This window comes from Schistosoma haematobium, chromosome 3 (assembly GCF_000699445.3).
Source record: "Schistosoma haematobium chromosome 3, whole genome shotgun sequence".
NCBI lineage: Eukaryota > Metazoa > Platyhelminthes > Trematoda > Strigeidida > Schistosomatidae > Schistosoma > Schistosoma haematobium.
In genome coordinates, this window is record NC_067198.1 from 15,116,389 (window position 1) to 15,139,026 (window position 22,638).

The 22,638-nt window shown below is 34.2% G+C and overlaps 2 protein-coding genes across 3 annotated transcripts in view; one reads left to right on the forward strand and one right to left on the reverse strand.

Annotated features, from left to right (window-relative positions):
• Positions 1 to 9,558, forward strand: part of MS3_00005079 (uncharacterized protein) — a 124,324-nt gene extending 114,766 nt beyond the window's left edge. Inside the window, exons 16-18 of the mRNA XM_051213097.1 lie at positions 3,882 to 4,332; positions 6,736 to 7,572; positions 8,469 to 9,558. Of these exons, the coding sequence (XP_051069041.1) occupies positions 3,882 to 4,126 (245 nt within the window). The 3' untranslated portion in view covers positions 4,127 to 4,332; positions 6,736 to 7,572; positions 8,469 to 9,558. The remainder of the gene's footprint in view (positions 1 to 3,881; positions 4,333 to 6,735; positions 7,573 to 8,468) is intronic.
• Positions 9,559 to 13,588: 4,030 nt separating this feature from the next.
• On the reverse strand, positions 13,589 to 20,772 carry AKAP1_1 (A kinase (PRKA) anchor protein 1). 2 transcript variants are annotated; one of them, XM_051213098.1, is made up of 7 exons: positions 20,682 to 20,772; positions 20,422 to 20,640; positions 20,328 to 20,390; positions 19,864 to 20,297; positions 19,640 to 19,829; positions 19,272 to 19,603; positions 13,589 to 17,507 (listed from the first exon to the last, which is right to left on the reverse strand). In XM_051213098.1, the coding sequence occupies exons 2-7, from the start codon at positions 20,617 to 20,619 to the stop codon at positions 16,691 to 16,693; spliced, it is 2,034 nt and encodes a 677-aa protein (XP_051069042.1). In that variant the 5' UTR covers positions 20,620 to 20,640; positions 20,682 to 20,772; the 3' UTR covers positions 13,589 to 16,690. The 2 variants fall into 2 exon arrangements, with proteins under 2 accessions (XP_051069042.1, XP_051069043.1); XM_051213099.1 differs by having other exon boundaries at positions 16,298 to 17,507; positions 19,864 to 20,390.
• Between the last annotated feature and the right edge of the window lie 1,866 nt (positions 20,773 to 22,638).

Consider the following 22,638-nt stretch of genomic DNA (forward strand, 5'->3'; position numbering starts at 1 on the left):
TAGATTTGTTTATTGATCAGCTTTATAGACCCCGTTTCTTTCTGTGACTATAACTTATTACAATTCACTTCTATGTATTATTTATACACATCTTTCCGTTTGTCCTAGCTACTTTATTGTCACTTAAGTATCAAGACCTTTTAATACTACAGATTTGTTGTACTATAATGACTACATATTTATGACAATGAATAAACTAATCGTTGTTTATTTCATTAACCAAATTACATATTGAATTTTCAGATTACAGCTTTTTTATAATAAACACAACTAACAATTTCAATTAATCTTTCTGATAATCAATTATGTATTTTAAGAATACATATGTTAAAGGATTCTTATTGTTTACATTCATTAATGGATCTTCAAATGATAACTGCTGATTAATCTGAAATAATCGACTCATCATATTCAATAGATGAGTTTCTAAAGTGGATAAATATTACATGATAACTAAATCAGTTAATGGATTATTAGTTTTAATGAATTAATGGTTTTGTATTAAGAAAATGTAACTGTATTATAAATACTTTTTTCAAGTTACAAAGAATACACTTCCTAACGACTATAAATTTAAACCATATACATTAGGCTGTATTTCAAATTTTAATATCAAAAGATGATAATATATATGTTCCTATCGTGAATACATTCACAGTTCCATAAAATTATTCGATCTTGGATTTATCTGAAATAACTCTTTTCTAATAACGTGTCAACCACTAGCATTATTGCAAAATGATAATTATTACTTTATAAAACTAACATCATTCAATAATTTAGGGACATTATTAAGATCACGAATTAAGTCAAGTTAGATTGTTATTAAAAAACAGGAAGCACTGGACGGCTGCACGTCCACCAATCTAACTAGCATTGAACCTAAGACCTTCAGATTTCGGAGCGAATGCTCCCCATTAAGATCATTAGGCCAAGATCCAGTGGTTCACAAGTCTAAATCAAATCAATTTACAATATTGTTTGATTATCTTTCATTATCTTTGGAGTCTAACTGGCGCACACGCGATACCGTCGAACTCCGCTAGTCTCGGGTTCTTTCTGAGACTGCAGGAATCGCCTCTATGTAAATAATTTGGTTTTATGCTGTCTAGTTGTTAGGTATGTTTACAAGGACAATGTGATACAAAATTTTTAACATTCGAGAACTAAAGATAATAAGTAGGAAGTTCTAGGATAAAGTTTTAAACATTCCCTTTGTATTTATTGACACGAAATACCGTGCTCCATTAGACAATCACAGTACCCTACAGATGCTATTCATATTGTAATTGATAATGTGTAGATAAGTTAAGTTTGCTCATCAGTAAATCAGTGACTGGCCAATCCACTGGTTCACAATTTGTGTCAGATAACATCTAATAACTAAATAAATTTAACTTTAACCCCATTCTTTGTTGTTTCAAATAGCCTTGATAGAAGTATCGAAGATGCTATCATTTACAACTCATTTTAAAGTCTAGCATCAGGTTTGTTGTTTGATCATTCTGCCACCTGATATTATTAGTTTTGACATATCTTGAAGAGAACTGGTTAAGTAGTACTTTACTAGGAAGACAAAAGTTTAAGCTGAGAAGAATCAATCTTCACTGAGAGGTTTCTGATAGAAAACTGATTTCTCAAGATTATTTCCGTACAATTTTGGCTGAATTTACAACAACAACAACAAAAACTAGATCATCAACCTATACCACATAAAATGTAGTAAACATATTTGTTCATTCGCCCCCTCCCTCCGCTTAATGTTCTGATATATTTCTTAACAAAAGATGTTGAAATTAACACATAAATACAACGGTCCTAATATTAATTCAACGTATTTGTTGATTCGAATAGCTGATCAAATTTGTTAGAAGCTACTGTGGTTCTTCTTCATTATTCTTCATCACATCCGAAATATCATTGTGACTAAGAATGAAATGTAACGGATAATAATACACTGATAGTTAACAGTTTCTTGAGACTTACTATGTTGACTGAATTATTTATTTATTTTAACACATAAATGTTGGTACAAGGAGGCACCAAATACATATGCGCCACACAGATCTCATTTGATTCGAGTGAGGACTGGGATACTGCCCGGTTGCCCAGGCCGAAGCAGGTGGTTTTCCTAAGGGGCCACACCCGGAGCTTTTGACTTAGAGGTCTGACTCACAAGGCAGTAGAATAATGTCAGAAGATGTAGTCCCATGGTAGCCGGTGACCAACGATTGCTTCATACGCCATTTGTTCCTTCAGGATACTGGAGCCCATGTGTACCATTGGTTTGGAATCAGGGTTTTCCAACTCCCCTAGGTGGACTCTCCATGTCCACCAACCCGGTTAAAGCTCCGGACGTTCACTTTTCATCCTCTCAATTTCGTAAACAAAACCCCCCGCCACGAGAAGGCAGTGAGTAGGACTTCCCTGTCAGAGGCTATATACGCGTGACCATGTGAGAGCATTTCGAGAGGTTAAGTGGACTCTCCCCACTCTCGGCCCTACCAGAGCATTTGGGGGTGAAAAGTATTAGCCAACAAACCATTAAAGACTTTAGAGAAATGGTCTATTGTTTCTTAACGTTTTTGTTTTAGTCTCAATTCCAGAAGATTTCAATCGTTCATTTTGTTGACCATTCACAAATTAAGATAATCTAATTCTTCAGTACAATCTCTTTCTTAATATCCCTAGGCTGATAAACTTTTCAGAACTAATAAACAGAATGTAGAGTAACGGTTTATAAGTGAGTCTTGATAAAACATTCTAGTATTGTGTAAATAACCAAACCTCGAAAAGAATTTGTTTAATAACAACATCGAAATCCTGTTGTTTCAAATAATTAAAGTCGAAAATTTTTGGTTCATACTCAACAAGAATTTAGACTCAGTAATAATATAATTATTTAATTACTAGCTGGATATGATACTCCCAAATGCCTTGGTACGGTCAAGGGTGGGAAGAATCCGCTTTCCCTCTCGAAATACTCTAACATGGCCATGCGTATACAGCCATTGTCAAGGAAGTTCTACTCACTGCCTTCTCTTAGCGGGGGGTTTTGTTTACGAAATTGAGAGGATGAAAAACGAATGTCAGGCTCTTTGACTGGGCTGGTAGACACGGAGAGTCCACCTAGGGCAGTTGGAAAACTCTGATTCCAAACCAATGGTGCACATGGGCTTCAGTATCCTGAAGGAACAAATGGCGTATGAACCAATTGTTTGTCACCGGCTACCATGAGACTGTATCTCCCAACGTTGCTCAACTGCCTTGTGGACCAGACCTTTAGGTCAAAAGCTCCTGGTGTAAACCTATAGGAAAATCAACCACTTCGGTCTGGGCACTCAGGCAGTATCACAGTTCACACACAAATCAAGTGACTTGTGTGGCGCATATGTATTCGGTGCCCCTTTGTACCAACATTTATGTGTTTAAATAAATAAACTAGATATACTGGTGATAATATGGTTAGTCGGTTTAATTAACAGTCAAGAAGACATAAATAGAAAAACTCTGGGATTTCATATTTTAATTAACGACTCATTATTGTTAGGAACTAGGTGCACTTATTCAGTCTAACATTTATCACATAATTTTATAGATCAGTTATCAATCATAACTAAATATCAAGGACGAACATGTAGCGCTGATTTTAAAGATCTTTTGATGTCATACTTAATCGGATCGATCGATTAACAGTGAATTCAAAATCCAATTACTACAGACAAACAAGATATTTTTCGATACGTATCCAAGCAATGCTATCTTCTAACAGATTTTTCTTGAACTATTTATGTCAAACTGATATCAATACTAATGAAGCTAAATTATTCTAATATTTTTCTTATCTAATTACTCTTTTATTTCTCCCAACTAAAATATAGCCAATGACATCAATAAATATAAACATTCTTTACAAGGAATTAGAAAACATTCAAGAATTAGTTTATCTGGTCAACTGGAACCCCGTGGATCTCATTTGTCTATACAATTGCCTTCAAAACATTCATTGAACTATTCGCAATGGAGTAATGCTTCTGGTGCTTCTTATTCTAGTTTAGTAAGTCCAAGTCAAACAGATCTACAAGTTGCAGCTCAAGTAGCCGCAGCTCTGTTGTATCGGTTGTAGAAAATATGAATTTAAGTTTAGCTATGAATCATGCATCATCACTTAATAATGTGGGTGGTTATTGTCTTATGCCTAGACCATCATCAAGAGCTGCATCGGTAACCGGTCCTACTACCAGAAATATCAATAAACTATGGATGGAAAATGAAGATGGAGAGAGTATGAAATTTGGTATGTTTACTCCACGAAATGCTTCAACTGGACAGGTAAGTGTTATTTTGAAATTCTTACGAGTTAAAAAAATATGTTTTAAAACAAAATTAACATTTCAACAAATGCTCAATATTGTGAAGCAATTCTCTAGTAGTCAATAAAATAAGTTTGACTTTTCTATAGAACTCATTAGGTAAAATCTTTCATAGTTTAAAGAAATATTAACCGATTCAAAACTAAATGAACAGACCAAAAGGTGAATATAACTTACCACTTAAAAGGATAATAGTCGGTAATTTGAATATACAATGAGAATATTCAAAGGAATGTTCGATTCATCAATAATGTTTTTGGTTGAGATCATGAACCGATTGGTGTTAGACCACCATTAAAACCTGGAAGCACTGAACGGCCGTTTAGTCCTATTGTGGGACTCCTCAATAATGGTAGAATTTTAACAAATAAGAATAAAAACATTCTACTAAAGTATACTGTATATGAAGGATAAAATGTTCAAAGATAAACATTTATGATTGTATTGTAAAGTCAAATATATATGAATATCTGGGAAAACATGTGAATTATTGAAACCATAATTAAGAAACATAAATCCATTGTGACCTTAACTTTAAAGCATGAATTACGACACAGATTCATTAATTTTATTGTCAAACTTAAACATTACTCATAAATTTATTCTCGTATAGTTATAATTCCAATTGTAAGCCAACGTTCATTTTGTCTCATTACAACAGAATCCGGGAATCGAATTACGTACACTTGGTTATTGGTCACAATGCTACCATACAATATATATACGCAATGTATTTAAAAGCATAAAACTTAACCTTAACTCTATAAAAATATAGTATTCGTTTCCAGTTTATGAAAACTGAAGTACTATCCGAATCTCCTTATGTCTTCTGAAGCTCTTCAAAACGTCTGAGTATTCGTGAAAACCCAATAGATTGTTCACTTTAATTTCAAAAGATGATTAGAACCGATATAATTATTTTACTATATTTACAAACGTTTGGAAATGTTAAATGATAAATTCGCTCGGCTTAAAATTCTAAAATAAAACGTCCCGTAACACCAAAAAAGGAAATGTTTGTCATGTATGGTCAGTAATAGTTTTACAAACAATGAATACTGGAATGTTGTAAATAACCAATCATTTAACAATAATAATTTCTCATTTTAATTACATCATGTACAGGTGTAGAAAAGTTGAAGCCAACAGATTATAATGGGAGAAAAATGCTCCGGGAACCATATTTTATACAAAACTTTAAAAAGAAACACGCTAAACAAAGAGACTCAGAAAAAATATGGAAAAAGGAATTGAAATTAAGATGACGAACTACCTATTAGAAATTTTTAAAGGGTAATTCTGATATCCTTCATTAACTTGACGTTAGATATCACTTTGTGATCAATAAAGGTAAATATTTCAGTCCTATAGGAAAGCAGTCGTGGATCTAATAGCATATTGGTGCAAAATTGGTCAATAGAATTAGACCACTATAAAAAAGTAAACAAACAGGACATTGATCACTAAGCAGTTGATCAATTAATATTTTTCAAACTCTGAATAACAAGTTTATTTGTTTAGCTTAGCCAGTATGAACTTTTGTCACAGGAAGAAAGTTATGAGTAAAGCAGATGACTGATATTAGATAAGATAACAACTTTATCACCAATCAATCTGAAAAGATTTACTACTAACCTTACTAAAAGTATAAAACATTATAGATCCACCAGTACATCAGTATTTTCATGAAGAAATAAGCAGAAATATGAATAAGTGATATCAGTAATGAAAAATGACTATTTTAGAATAAAAAGGTTGAGTAATACAAACTCATAGTCTTTTTATGTAAGTCAGTGAGGTATAAATGTTGGCTGATGAAAAGTAGGCTAGAAGAAATCTAAAGGTTACCAAACCAAGATGTAATATTTGTTTATAAAGTCACTGAGTATTGCAAAGAAACATATTGGTACATGAAGACCATCTAGTTCTGATCCGCTCGATTATTGTAACCAATGGTTGGAGAGGGTTGAGTGATATGCCTCAGGATTAGTTTCAGTGGAGTTGATGTGTTTGGTTTTTATCCACCCTTAGGTCTGGATTTCAAAATTGTCTTATTCCTTTTTTAATTCAACGAATTCATTCTTTCGTCGTAATTCACATTGTCTTAACCTAGTCTTTTTCTACTACTACTGATATCGTTACCGATTCTAATACTACGGAATTTATCTTGATAATCTCATCACTCAATGCTAATATCATTTGACAAGCTGAACCAAGCATATCTCAGGTTCTGGGTCGAGTATGACTGAATCACTGACTAGTATATATATATATATATATATATATATATATATATATATATATATATATATGATTTATTTTTTACAATATATGTAAATTGAAAATAATAACTTTATATTAGGCTACACCAACTGCCAGTGTTGATACTGTTGATCCAAATTTACAAATATCAACTCCAAGCCCGATATCACAACAACAACAATATTCTAATGATGTTAATAATAACAATAATAGAAATCAGTTGAGCTTAAATAATCAACAAATAAATGGGAGTTCCATTTCTCAATATAATGCTGTTCCCCAGACAAAACTAGATGATAGGTATCATCAAAATTATAATCCAAATCGATCAGCTGATTCACAAAATATTCCGAATCTATATGCATATCAACAACAACAAATGTATCCTATTCATGGATCACGTGTACCATATTCAACATTCATCAGTCCAACATCCCAAACAAATATTTCATCACCATCTAATCTTAATGGTAATGAACAAAATCCCTCTTTAATGGCTTATTATCGTATACTAGCACAAAACCAGATGCTTAACAGGCATAAATTACAACAATTTCATCAACACCAATTGATTCAACAGCAACAACACCAACGACAACACAGTAAAAATGATCAATTGAAACAAACATTGAACATGAACAAGTTGCATCAACAAATTAGTGGGTCTAAAAATTTCATGTCCGATCAGAAAGATCAAAAAAATAACTTAGAAAGTTGTACCCAACCCGATCAACAGATTGAACCAAAGAAAGATTTAAAATCTAACCAGATCGATAAAATTATCAATGAATGTATTGATAACCAACTTGATACAACTAATAGTAATAAATTCCAAGATCAAAATATACAAAAAAATGTCAACAAACATGAAGAAAATTCATCTATAAATCAAAAAGATGAACATGGTAGATCATTAATAAAGAATTCAGATTTAAATGTAAGTGAAAAGGAAAAATTTTTTTATTAAATCATTGGAAAATTTAAGATCCATGATCCCGCGTGGTGCGGGATCGTGGATGCGCACTGCTGAGGAGTCCCATACTAGGACGAAACAGCCGTCCAGTGCTTCCAGGTTTTCAATGGTGGTCTGGCTTCAACTGACTCATGATTTCAATCTGTGAAAATTTCTAAAAATCTCCACAAACCCCTTCTGATAATATTATTATTATTAATAATGATACAGAGACTTGTGAATAAAGTACGTTTGACTACGAAAGGTCGTAAGTACAAAAGTCAAATTAGGTCATGCAATAGCTAAGAGTACTATTGATTGATGGGCCTTGAGGTTGGTCAGGGGAGAAGAAGCGGTTGAATATATTTCTTTTGTATGCATCGCTCAGGTTTCTTCATCCCGATGGCTACTGCTTCGGCTGTTTGAAGGACTTTAAGCCGTGACCAGCGAAGTACAGTAGTGTCAGGTGTGAAACAGTTATCCATCTCATGCAATGGACGATGTTCATACGACATCGTGCATTGAGTATGAATCGTTGGTTCCCGGTTCAATGGTCTATAAGTCAAGTGTTCCTGTGAGAAATCGGAAGTTCTGGGTCCAATACCATGTGGTGAGGCCATTAATGTGCACTCCTAAAGAGTTCCATACTCGGACAAAACAGCTTTTCAGTGGTTCCTGGTTTTCAATAGCCGTCTATCTAAGATCGGTTCATGATTTCAACTAATAAATAATAGTTGTTTCCAATTACTAGCGTCGTAAATGCTCTTTTATAATATTGCACACCATATACATAATTCATCCTTACTTCTGTTTGTAAATCACCTGTTTTTTTTTTATATACAGCCAAATGATTAATTAATCAATTGTTTTATTCATTTTAGGAAACAATAAACTTAGACAATGCACAAAATAACATAACAAAACAAGTATTAACTACAGAAATAAATACATGTCATTATAAAACGACTGATCAAACTTCTTCAAATGAAACACCATCTTTGTTATTAAATGATAGACAAATGATTAATCCTACTGATATTAATAATGAAAATAAACTAAATAACAATAACTTTAACCAACCTCTTACTGTAACCATCAATTCAGATCCATATTATAATTCGGTCGAAAACCATAATATATATTTTAAGTATAATGAACATCAATCTCCTCCATTAAATAATACAGAACATTATGTGCATAATATCGATAACAATAATAATAACTGTCATATAAATTCATCACAAAAATCTCCATCTTCTATCTGTTCCCAAAATACACCACAATCACCAACTTCACCACCTTTACAATCAACACAACAATCTAAACAACAACCTCGTCTAGGTATTCATTCACCAGTAAGAACAAATCGTTATTTAAATACTACTGAACAAAGTGCATTCAAACAATTTAATGTTAATCAAGAAAAATTAAATCTTTCAAATGAAACAAATATTCATTCAAATTCTATTGCATGATAATTAAAACAAAAATAAATGACTAAAAATTCAATATAAATATATTATATTATGTACAGTAATGGAAATTTAATAAATGTGAATTGGCAACCTTCCTACAGAATATATATATATATATATATATATATATATATATATATATATATATATATATATATATACTACACGAATAAAGACAAAGGATACTAGGGAATACTGAACAACCTTTTTGCTAGGCATGAAAATAGTGAATTTATTTTCATAAAATTATATATATACTACTCTCATCTGGATAACTCTCTTATTAAATACTCTTTCTTTCACATAACAACTAATCATTGTATATCAATATTACATTGTTCATCTTCTTTTAAATTGTGTATTTTTCTTTTTGAGTTGAACAATTTGATTTAAGGTGTAAACTAAAGCATTCATTATTATTTATTGTTTTTGATAATATCTCATATGGCGAAATAATAACTGTTCATAATCAGATAGTGTTTCCTATCCATTGTTCGTCTATTGGTACCATGTTGAACATACAACTTATCCGCAGAATTACAAAAAAGAACATGGCAAACGACTATTACTTGCATAAATGATAGGTTGAGAATACCATATATCACTGGCTTATAGAAAATACTGTATGGTTATTGATTAATAACAGATTTCATGTTTGTGTAGTTTTTATGGTTCATTAAACTTGATTAAATAAGTTGCAGCATGCTCACTGGTATACGTGATTCATCAATATGTCGATTTTAGGCGACTGGAGACAGTTGAATTTTATTGAGATCATGAACCGACCTGGAAGCACTGGATGGACACTTCATCCTATTGTGGGACTCCTCAGCAGTGCGCATCCACGATACCGCCCGCGGGACTCGAACCCGGGGCCTTCAGTCTCGCGCGTGAACGCTTAACCTAGTGGACCACTGAGCCAGTATCCAGTAGTGTTAATGTCTAACCTCAACCAATCTACGTAGTCCCACAATAGGACGAAACGGCCATCCAGTGCTTCCACGTTTTCAACGGTGGTCTAACGTCAATCGGTTCATGATCTCAATCAAATACTTAACAATCTCCATAACCCCTTAACTGATAATTGAATTTTAGTTTGATTTAGGTTTTATCCAAGCTGGAGCTTGTCAGAGAGGTGTGTCAAAAAATGTTAAGAGCACTGAACCCACTCACTAAGCAGATGTTCGCATTAACTGATAAGAATTCTAGTGATATGAAGAGCCAATCGGAAGTAGCAAAACGTCAATCGATGACAACCAGAAGCGACCCTAAATTCAAGTGTATTTCATTGGGGTCATTTTCCTAAGGATATATATGAATATTTGGGCATTTAACTCAGTAGTCCAATACACTTTCTCGCTCAAGTAGTTCGTTGGGGGGTAGCTATATAGCATACCATGTATCAGTACCAGATTTCGGAAACCGTAGGTCACAACACCTAGCCTCACGAGGATTGTTGACGCCTTTAGTATTGAGGATAAGCATCAATGGTAATTACCGACAGCACGAAATCAAGACCTACGGATTCCTCCTGATCGATTTCAATGACTTAACGGAGAACTTTGATATTCAGTAAGTCAGTCCAAATACCATACCATAAAAGTTTTTGGTAGAGTTCAGATTTTACAATCTGTTTGAGCAATTTTCGGTAAATTGTAATAAGAAAGCTTAAGTAGATATATTTCATAATGAAAATCATTTATTTTGATAACAACAACAGTAATTAATTTGCCAATTACTCAATCCCATTTTCTATTTATACACTTCCTTGAAACCCAACATTACTACATATTTATTATAGGGAGTAAAATATTAATCTCTCCCAAGTTTTCTGTTTACCTAGTTAGAAAACATTAAAACATAGTAAAGTATTATTCCACACACTCATTTCATCTGATTAAATTTAACCACGTAAAGAAAAAAAACATGAACGTAAATGTGTCTAATTAGTTGTATTCTTTTTGGATCATCAGTAAATTAGCATTTTTAAAAAATGATAGAAGTAATTCACAGAAGAAAAACCGATTTACACTAAACTTAAAATAAAAGGTTCTTACTAATTGTTTTACTAGACATAATCTATTTACCATTCAATCAAATCACAGCATATCAGATAAGCAAATATATAATGCATGTCAGTTAACTAAGTATAATAATACACTATTTCAAATTGTTAACACTATGGTAATGCACTGATAAGATCAGAACTTTCTAAAAAAGACTAGAAGGATGGGTATGGAAAAAGTGCACTACATGATAAAGCATCTATGATTTAAAGGAAAAGAAGTAGGAAAATATAATGAAATTGTTGACAGGTTTACATCTACCCTGAATGGAAATTGTTGTTGTAAACTAAAGCATAAGTATGAAAATCTGAAAGTGACAAGAAATGACCCGAAATTTTGACAAACCAGAAACTCCATTAAGGCAAAATAATAAAACTAGAACTTTATTGAGATCATGAATCGATCAACGTTAGATCACCATAAAAAACCTGAAAGCAGTGAACGGTCATTTTGTCCCAGTATGGGACTCCTCAGCGATAAGTATCTACAGTCCCGTACGCAAAAATCAAACCCAGGACCTACGGTCTCATGCACAAACGCTTAACCTCCAAACCACCAAGTCAGCATACAACGACTATAATATCTGAATTCAACTAATCCACGACAATGCGTGACCACCTTCCATTGTCTTCTGTAACTGTCTCACAGCTGACACGGATTAGCTCCACTGGTCAAGGCTTCTCGCTAGTTCGGTCCATGATTTCGATGAAATTTCACAAGCACTACAACTGAAAACAAGAGCTCACTAAATTCAACATATTCCTCCAAATATTATTCGACTTTGATGAGTAATTTTATTATTTTTTACTTTGACTGAACGTTCTAATCATGACTCTTCTAATACTTCTCCAGAAAAAATAAAAGAGAGCGCAAACCTTGAATGCACTATGAAAGATCCCTGTCATAGTGTTGTCACCGGTAAATGTGCTACCACTGGTCATAACCTTGTTTCGTTTCTGACCTGATACCCAATCCTAGAATTGTCTATTAAATACAAACTAACCTTAATACCAACGTTCTAAAGGATCTCTGGCATCCACTGGATTTTCTCTATGCAGGTATCTGTCATATCCCAGCACAATTTATGTTTAAAGCTATCCATGTCAGTCATAATATCTAACTGTTATTTCCTGTTTATACAGATAAAGGAGAAACTAGTTATCACCGTTCCGAATGTGTAGCGCTTTTTGCATTGTTCCAGAATATTTGAGTTTTTCTGTTTATTGCCACGCCATTTGATTACTGATTTACTTCAATTTCAAATGATTCCAGCAGTTTACTTTTCACCAGTGACATGTTTTTCATGTAAAATAAGATGATCTGTTCTGCTTTCTCGGACATCGATTTACAGTTACAGTCTTAAATAATAACTTCACAATACTACTAACTGTAAACTATTTAATTTTGTGCCATTTTCCTTCATCTAAACAGTTCTGTCATAGACGTTTTTTAGTTTGTAGGAATTTTTCGTTCTCTGAAGAAATGGCTTCAACTGAGTCACGAAGCGTCAGAAAATTTAATTTTCCTACTCATTGGGACTTTAGAATTATATTACTTTTGGCTTTTAGTTAGTTACTAACCTGTACATTTTCCTTTTAGCATATTTCACTATCGCCATACTACATCGTTGATAAAATGATAGATAGCTTGAAATAACTTTGAACGACGACTCAGCTATACAAGAAACTTCCCATGGATATCCATGGCTCAATAGGATGTTGAGAAAGTAAATTATTGACATGTCTTTCTGTAGATAGTATTGAAGATAATCTAATCCTAACCGAGTAGAAATTACTTAAAAATGAGTATTTCTTGACCTTACTGAAAGAAAATGCAAAAATACATTTTTACCTTATTAACTCAGGCACATGATTTAAAGCTGATGTTTATCAATACGTAATTTGAATACAAGTATGATCACAATGGGCAAATAAACGTTTGGTGGACAGCTCTTTTTAACACTCAGTTGAATAACTATCTAATGATTTAATTTACGACGGCAAAATATAAACCTGAATAAAACAACAGGAGGTTTATGATAAAATATCCAGTAGTTGTTTGAACATCAACCGGTCAACTGGTTAAGATGCTATAACCCTATCTATCAAGTAATTTTCTTGTGAACTGATTATTTGGAAAATTTGAGAATAAAAGAAAATCTAGGCTCTAGTTCGTTAGCCCATACAGAGTCGTGTAAACAGGAAGTACGATGCATTACAGATGGGTATGGACACAATTCAAATAATATTGGGATTTGGATCTTGAATAACAGAGGAACCTTCTAGTTTCTTCAAACGAACGAAGAGGTAAATACATGTATTCTGTCTACCCAGACACGGTTTACTTGACATGCCTGTCAAGGAAGCCATAAATGAAAATTTAAATCCGGAATAAAATAGGTCTAGACAGTTAAGTGCTGTCTGAAGTGGGGTTAAAAAAAGAATGTATTATACTAGATTTTTTGTACTTGTAAGCGCTTGGATATCCAAAAATCTAACCTATCACTTATTATTGGTTAATAAAGCAAGCACGAGTGGAATGATGATACAAGATAAACAAGAACTAGTCTGAAGCAATGAATGACTACGTGATCAAATAGGTCATGGCTCGTATTTCATGGTTTACCAGGAAAAACAAATTTAAGTAGTTCTAACAACTAAACAGTAATGTCTCCGAGTTTCAAATCTACAAGATATGCCTTTGCTTTCATTGCTAGCACTGAATTCATGGATACGGAGCCAAAATAAAATGATAGAAATTAGTCATTTTTAGTCATTAGGAGTCCACTTCAATCCCACTTGAGGCTTAATATAATGTAGCCTCACTAATTAGAATATTAACTGAACGACCGAATTAACCGTTGGCTGTATAATTTCTTGACTTTAGGAAGATTCAGCTACTACTTTTCGGAAATCTACATCAATTTACTTTCCAAACCAGAATATAAATATCAACTCTGCAAACTTTATCTAACCATGATGATATTAAAGTTATAGACCTCTGACCTTCGTTTAGACAATTTAAACAGGTTATTTTGAACAGAGAAAATCAAGACTAATTTATTCTGCATTTAGAAGTTTTGAAAAAATACTGACTTTATGTCAAAGAACTAAGGCAGTGACATTTACTTCGTTCAATGTTTAAGTTATCAGTAACAAGCAACGCAGAGCCTGGTACAAGTATGCGTTATTTCAGGTATCCACACTAAATGAGCACAAAACGAACAGAGGAAAGTCAAAATAATTGTGATTGGTATGATAGTGAGAACGACCAAGGATTAGAAATATAGTTTGAGAAAGTAGAATGAAAAGCTTTGAATAAAAAATTACCAGAACTGAAGGAAGTAGGTAATGAATCACATAGTTACTATAAGGTTACATTTGGGAACTGTCAAAATAGCAATTGGGAAGCAAGTGGAGTGATCATCTGACCGCTTGACAAGAGCTACATTAGCATGTGCCGGAAATAAGGGACAGAAAAACAAATAAAAATCTCTGTTGAATTTTAAATTCTCAAAACGAGAGGTTACCATAGGAATAATATTGGACGTAGATTGAACAGAAGTCAAGTAATCAATAAAAAATAGCCATTAAAATCGGAAAGTATGAAATAATTCAAGATTTCAAAAATATAGAGAACTACAATTACTAATCATCTAAGGGACAGTATATTTTGTTACTCGATGGCTTGTTATTCATGTTGATTAACTGAAAATACGAGGAATAGTGCTCATTACTAACAGCATGATTCCCAGGACTATACTAAAAGACATTAACAGTGTGAGCTATTGTAGTGGTTTCGTGGTGTGTACTATTGATAACGGCAAATATAAGTAGAACGTACCACTAATAGAATGTGAAATGCCTAAAGGCAGATGGTTGAGAAAATTGAAGAGAACAAGAGCAGAGAGTGATTGGTATGGAAACGGAGCAACAAAGTCTGAGACAATCGATGGATATTTTGCAAATGAAGTATTACCGTGTGGTTGTCAGATTTTACCAAGATATTCTGTAATGTATCCAAATGCATTTCGTTGTCTCGACTTGTGTTCTCGTTCATTATAGCTCATCTTAAACCGATTCGGACCAATTTGCCTAATTGCTAGAGTGCTATTACTAAACGAATAACCAATCTAATTACCAAGTATACTAAAATGTGCTTTCAGACTACATACATACAATCCAGACGGTATCAGTAATTCCGATGTGGAGCATCTACTTGGTGATTAACTCTAGGTTTGTTGACTAAGCTTAAATCTACATTGAGTGTAGATGCTGATAACACTACTTATATCTGGATGGTTCCAACCCGTAAACCAGTTAGCCAAATCTTAATGAGGCAGCAGAGAAAAGAAATACCAATCAAGTAATAACAACAATATCACCCCACCCAATACTAAGTTTTGTTACATTAAGGAATGTTCAACACCAGTCGTGCGACATGAGTACAACGTTCTGTTTAACATGTTTTCAAATTACGACTACCCAGAATTACTTTTTATAAATATTTTCAATGGAGGATGGTTCGCCAACATACAACTATAAAATAAGGCTTTAATCTTATTTAGGGACACCATCTTTAAAAGTACTTACCAATTGAATATGCTAGTGAATTAACGTTAAATATTGAACAAATGGGCGAATTACATGTCACTTAACGGTAAACAATATCAAATGTTTCAAGACAGCATATCTGAATGAATTACCATCGAACCTTACCATATTGTTGACAACAGCTTGACACAAGCATCCCAAAACTGAGGACAGGTGTCATACCCTATCAACAGAGAGGTGAACTTATCAATAATACTAAATTAGTAGTACTCAGTGGTAAAGATGCGGAGAATATCGTTCGATAAAATCGCAGAATAAAAAACATAATAACTTCAAAATCTAAGATCAAGAGAATTACATTTGCGTCATCATAATCGCCCTGGGGTCAACATGATGGTTTGTATCTACTTACAAAACCTAGATAAGCAACCAGTAGTTTTATGGTTTGGTACCATGTTTCGGTTTATCCACCTCTACCTTTCGTACAAACCATTCATACGGCAGGTTATTCGCGGATGGAGGTGGTCAGATATGAGTCAGGCGTGTCCCACTTACTTGAAACAACTTTTTAGTAGCAAAACGTCGCCCATTTGTGTGGAATGATGAAAATAGATTACTTTAACATCTTTATTCGCCTTGGTTAATCAATAAACATTACACTTGTCGAGGAAAAACAATTGCTCCAATTAAGCACAGCATGGACAGAAAAATTATACCGGAAAGTAAATAAAATGATAGGAACTCAACAAAAATATAAGAGAACATATGAATACTTGAATTTTAAATCATATGGACTAAATAAGTAGGAAAGTTCAAGTCCCATTAGAGTGAGTAACATATGTGCGCAAGTAGGAAAAACAAAAACTAAAATATGTCAGGAAAACACGGGTGACAGAAGGCACAGATTAAAAATGAATATACAGTGACAAAAGCACTAAACATAAAATTCTGCAAGAAGCTTATGTGAAGAGCAAGAACATTAGAAGACAAGATGAAATAATCCGAATTATTACTCGTGGCTACTAAATGTAGTCGCTCGTCCAGGATTCGATGAGACGGTCCTGGAACTACTTACACTATTATTACGATTTGATAACGGTTTTCGTAGCTGACTTCTGCCAAATTGCTCATTTCCACTAGATGTGGATTTTAATGCAATAGTATTTTCACTAACCGATGTAAATTGGTTTTCTTTCTGAGAGGTAGCAAACAGAGGGCCATTTTGCAAACGATTTGGTCCATATGGATTTTGTCGACGATTCCCAGTATTGCTGACTGTTGCAGATCCTCTCAGTCCACGACGCTGGCCACAAGGCTGTGAGCGGTAGTAATTATCGCTTGACTTATTGAACTTTTTTTGATTGCCATCCTGATGTTTGGAAGGACAAATATAATCTTCACTCGGATTTTGATTATGGGAAGATGAATGATCTATGGTCACTTGGTCATCTTCCTCAACAGCAAAAGTCACTAATGACTGATAATCTATGTAACTGTATGTGAACGGATAATATGGAATCGACGAACTATTTAACCAGGATTGTCTTTTGGGATAAATTAGCAGAGGAACAGCTATAAACAGTCCACTGTTACAAGCATTGACTAGAATATCGAGAAATCCATGAGATGAGTATGGTTGTGAATATGGTTCACCGAATGCCACAGAAGCTCGGCAACACGTCTCCATACGTACAGCAAATGCATGAACGCGACCACTATTAAAGAATGTTCGAAGTATGTGTAAATCAGGAATATCCGAATAAACAGGGAATGCGTGAGCCCAGCTAACATGAATTGCTTGATAAGGAACCTTCATATATTTAGCCCTGCAAAGATGTAGACAAACATGAAGAATTATTACTTTAACATAAACGAATATATATAGAAAATATTTAAGAGTATTAAGAGATTTAATGCACAAAATTACAAATAAATAAGTCAGGTAAACAATACTTAATCCTAAGCCACATTTGTGGAATCACTAAACATAGGATTTAAAAACCAATACTTTAATCACGTTGCGACAAATATGTATATGCTATAAGTAACTATGAAAATCACATGGGGCCAACATGAGGCTGCGAAAGTTCTTTAGTAAAGTGGAGTTCAATTCTTGTTTGTTTATTTATGTCAAACAGATGAAAATATGGATGTAGAACTTGTCATAGTTAAATTAGTTTGTGTTTCATGTTGTTCTGTGTACAATTTGTTATGATGAAAAATGGTCTAATTCGGTTAAACGAGAACATTCATACATTACTAATTTTGAGCATTTAACTTTTAGATAGAACTCCCGATGACTAAAGTATTTGATTGTCCGTAAAACACTTAACAACCAAAAAAGTCACAATTAATGTTTATTCTAGATTTGATCGATAAGCTTAGCAAACCAAATACATGCTGTTAAACTACTTTACTATCATTCTTAATCCACTAAGCAAAATGTGATTTCTGAATCAGCAGTTTAGATACTTGTGAGCTAGTCATGTAGTTTTTAATGGCATTCAATATTTCAGTGCATATAACTTTATTCGGCGCGTAGGTCATTTAGTAAACCAAATGGATTACCGAAGCGGAACGTTAACCTCTTCCTAGTATATACGCCACAGCTAACAAGTCAAAAAATATTAGCAAGGTTTTTAAGGGGAAAATATGGTACGGTGTATTCGTATAAGACCTACATAAATGGATGGACACTAGTTTCACTGAGGGTGTCTAACGGTTAAAACCGTGATGTGGAGGTTGGGATTATATCAGTGACGCCAACAACCAATCAATCACTTATTGTTACTTTGAGGCTGCTATCTCAAGTGTCTGTAAGCAACAGCTATTAGTATGTATACTGTTGGATTGTGATTGGCCACTTGAAAGCAAAAGTCGCATCAAAAACTAGGCAAAAGGGTAGATGATTAAAATCCACAACAGAAAATTTGGAATGAAAAATAGAAACCAGTTATTTGTATGAAGGAAAGTCCAGCCACTTCGGTTTACTAGCAAACCACTTAAATTCTAAATTTGTAACAGCCCCAACACTTGATAGGAAAGTTTACGGGAGAAAAGTCTGTACGGTAATTTGACAGCCTGAATGTACTTAATTTGTGGAACTCCTCGTTTGTCTTCAGGAGTAAAATATAAGGAATCTGCTTGACGAATAACTGCACATTTTTTGGATGGTAAACAATGAAAATCACAATATTCAGTTGCTTACTTTACTACGCTATTCATAAACAGTCAATTCCAAAAATCTAAGTGGAGTAAACATATATTTTGCGATCACGGCGCGGCCTAATTATTAAGACACCTAATTTTCGAATATTCGGTTGTTCAAACACCGCTCAATGCGCTTTTATTTAAGTAGCAATATAGCATCTAACAATAAGTGGATGTTGATGCACTAGTTTTACACTTACGTGAGAGGATTGTTAAATAGATACCACTGGAAGGCAACACAATTGATGCAATGAATGGAAATTCGTAAATATTTGATGCAGATAAGATTTACAGGATTTTCCAAGCAAATTTATTTAAAATTTCATAAAACAATCTTAAAAGGGAAGATCCTTTTAACTTTGTAAATAAGTACGACTAACCTGATTTTTCTTAATTTATTTAGCTGCACAATACCGAATGTCCCATGGTCTAGCAAGTAGTAGAACGCTACCTTTGGCCAGGTAGGATAAACACTAATTATAAGCGCCCTTGCAAATCCCTGACTATGTGGAACTACAGCAACTGTTCCTGATGTCACTGGTTCACAAAGTTGCATACGGTAATTGTTGTTGGTTGAGTAATCTTTTTCAAGCTCTTCCTGCATAACTAGATAGTTGCTGTACTCTTCGTCAGGTACTGTTACGAACAATTCCTTTGAACCATAAAGACTACGAATCTGCACCGGAACCGGTTCACCTAGAGGAAGTTGACGCTAAATTTATCGATTACATTCTGAAAAAATACTAACCTTCAGTTGGTTTGGGTTTCCAATTGTTGTTTTGGAGGGTCTCATTCTGAATCGATGGGATACCCAGCGTAGCACATCATTTTTGTGTCTAAGTGGGCATGATAATTTGAAGATCAGAGTGTCTTGTTTTCCTGGACAAGTATTTAAACTAAATTCGGCCTCCCATGCATTTCGCAGCTCTCTAACATTCCTGAAGGGATATGACAAAAATAAAGAAGACTCACTTTCCTAGCCGCCCAATCAAAACGCCACCCATGTAGGCAGGTATTAAAAATGTCTCGTGCCAGATATCTCTATCAACGACTTGAGCCCACATATCACTAGGAATGAGCACTCTTGGCAAAATTTTGCCATCCAACTCTCCGGGGTTAGCTTCATAAATGTCATTCGAAGGGTCACTGAAACCTTCAGGTGGAAGTGTAATTCCACAAAAATCACAATTGGAGTCGGGCGTCAGTGCTCGATCAGACTCGGATCCTGAGACAGAACTATTGTTCAAGGTAGAAACTACTGTCTGACTGGCCGCCATTGCTAACAATCCGGGTGCTGTGTCAGAAAAAGTTAACGCTACAGGCAGTAGTGATTCCAAGAAAGAAATACTTTCCAGTTCCAAGTTTTGTTCTTTCAAGACTACTAAACGTTCGTTAGTAAATTTGGTCTGTACATCAAAGTAGAATTTTAGCGGTACCTTAACAAAAGCGGCTGTGAGAATGGTAAGTGGATCGTTATATTCAATGTCACTAATTAAATCCTAACAACGGTAAGCGTAAATTTGTAACTACTTGGATAGCAAAAGATTCCTCGCTAAACTTAGTACCACTGGCGTCTGATTGTGACGAAGATACAGGATGTTCAGTAATTTTTATCGGGTTGTTACTGTTGGCCGCTCTATGCTTACGTCTTTTTCGATAACAATGAAGCAAATATATCAAAGTAACAGCACAAGTAGAGTATATAACCAGCCTACTTGCTGTAGGCATGCAGTAAACTTCACTCCAAACCTGTTAAACTGAGTTAAGAAACAAACAAACAACAAACTTACTACCTAAACTAAACCCGTTGAGTCCACAACGTGCAACACATGCGTGATTTCGAGAGTCCCGCAGTACCACATTCAGCAACGAAAACAATGTCTGACATGCACCGTGGAACAATGAACCGGTTTCTAGTTTATGAAATAAACTTCCTACATGAAATATTTGCATAATGAACTTAAATTTACTGGTTTACTCATCTTGTCGATGATAGGTAGTTCAGCTGTCTTCAACAAAGTCTGATTCCAAATGTTCATCCACAATGTGCAGGTGTTTATGAATGGAATAGAAGCTTTTGTAAAACAATGTTGTGTGTATGTGTATGGTGGCAATTGTTCATCTATCTCTGCATGCAGAGGCGGAGATATATATGAAGACAAACATGTATAAACGTTTTGTTTATTCCAAAGAACAAACAGTTCTCTACCTCTCCCTATAAAAGCTTTGAAGTTCGAGTATATAATACGTTTCTAACTCCATAATAATTGGTCAGGTTCCTTCCTTAAAGACTGTAGATACGCTGCTTAGAACACTTATAATTTTAGGAACTACAAAGACTCAACTACTTGTAAAAAGCATATGTACCATCAGTTCAACTATATTCCACTTCTAACTTGTAATTTTGTGCTAAGGCTCAACCTAAATGACTCAAGGATAGATAAAAGGTATTTACGACGTTGTAAGCCCGAGTCTTTCGTGTCCTAAAATGTGTAAATTCATTTTTTTTAAGGTGTTCCATATGGGATTTGAGTTTAAGATTACCAACTGATTTTAATGAGCTTCAAAATACTCTTATTCTTTTGAAATGAAATACGGTTTTTGTACCTTACGCAGTGTCGAATAAGAGCACTCAAAGTTAAACATAGACCCAATTTATCAAACTGAGGATGAGTTTCGAATATTTTAACCCAAGTTTGGGCCTCAAGTTATGTTTGTCACACCTAACGCATTATTTTATTTACAGAGAATAAAGATTCCAGAATGAATTCTCTCTAAATAAATTCCAAATGGAAGACCGTATGGGACACATGTCGGTCGCATTATGTTACAGATGGATCCACTGACATCTTTCAAAGCTAAAAGTTTATCGACCGCTATTGACTAAATTTGCCTCCTATTCACATCCCTTGGAAGCATTAGTCTGTCCTCCTTGTTATAAACCTATTTCCACAGTTTTGTAACGGCGAAATGTAAAACATTTCTAAAGATAATTACTGAGATAATTTCTTTGTGCGAAATGAATAGAATGAAATTCTCATTACTGGACCCTGATCATAAGTAATTAATTGTGTAAAAAAGACCAAAACCAGTCAATCAGTGGTGAATAGATGCTTTTTTGGACTTGATGACAAAATAGATATGACCGATCCAACCAAATGCTTTTAATAATCCGTAGTAAGTTACGCCTAACTAAACCTTATGACTGAGAATATTGGTCTGGTTTCCATCACTCTCACGATGTTTGTGATGGAGAGGTCACTCTTCCTGATGTTACGCTATGAATGTGTATGTAAGTTATAGATAATCAGAGATTGTAGATAGTGTAACCTTTGAGGGTACTAAAAGAATGTTCGCTGATCATTAGTTGTTGGGTTACGTTCTTAAAGGGCAGGACATGCGTTAGCTTCTTCTTACCTGAGCCAACAACTTAAATCAAGGAAAACGCTAGTTCAGTGCTTCAATAAATGCTGAAGTTTTCCGTTGAACTGTCAGAGCTATCGTAGTTAGTTTGAGGCGGCAGGTTTGATACGTTAAAATACTGATTCTTCAAATCTGCGACGTAGACGTCGTAGGCAATTCGGTTCGCTGGTACCCTCTTGACTGAGTGGATCTAAAACTCACACGTTCACACTGATTACAATGATTGGTTCCCATTTGATCTTGTTATTCGTAACCCATCCTTGTTATGATCTGTTCGGACCTGCGTAGATCTCAAATGACAACCGACATGCGTCTACCTAGAGT

Excerpts from the sequence above, each read along its gene's own strand:
- AKAP1_1 (XM_051213099.1), bottom strand. The coding sequence starts at position 20,619 with ATGCCTACAGCAAGTAGGCTGGTTATATACTCTACTTGTGCTGTTACT. Across the intron at positions 20,391-20,421 it reads AGGAATCTTTTGCTATCCAA|GATTTAATTAGTGACATTGA; the intron begins GTAGTTACAAAT and ends TACCGTTGTTAG. Across the intron at positions 19,604-19,639 it reads GAAACCCAAACCAACTGAAG|CGTCAACTTCCTCTAGGTGA; the intron begins GTTAGTATTTTT and ends CGATAAATTTAG.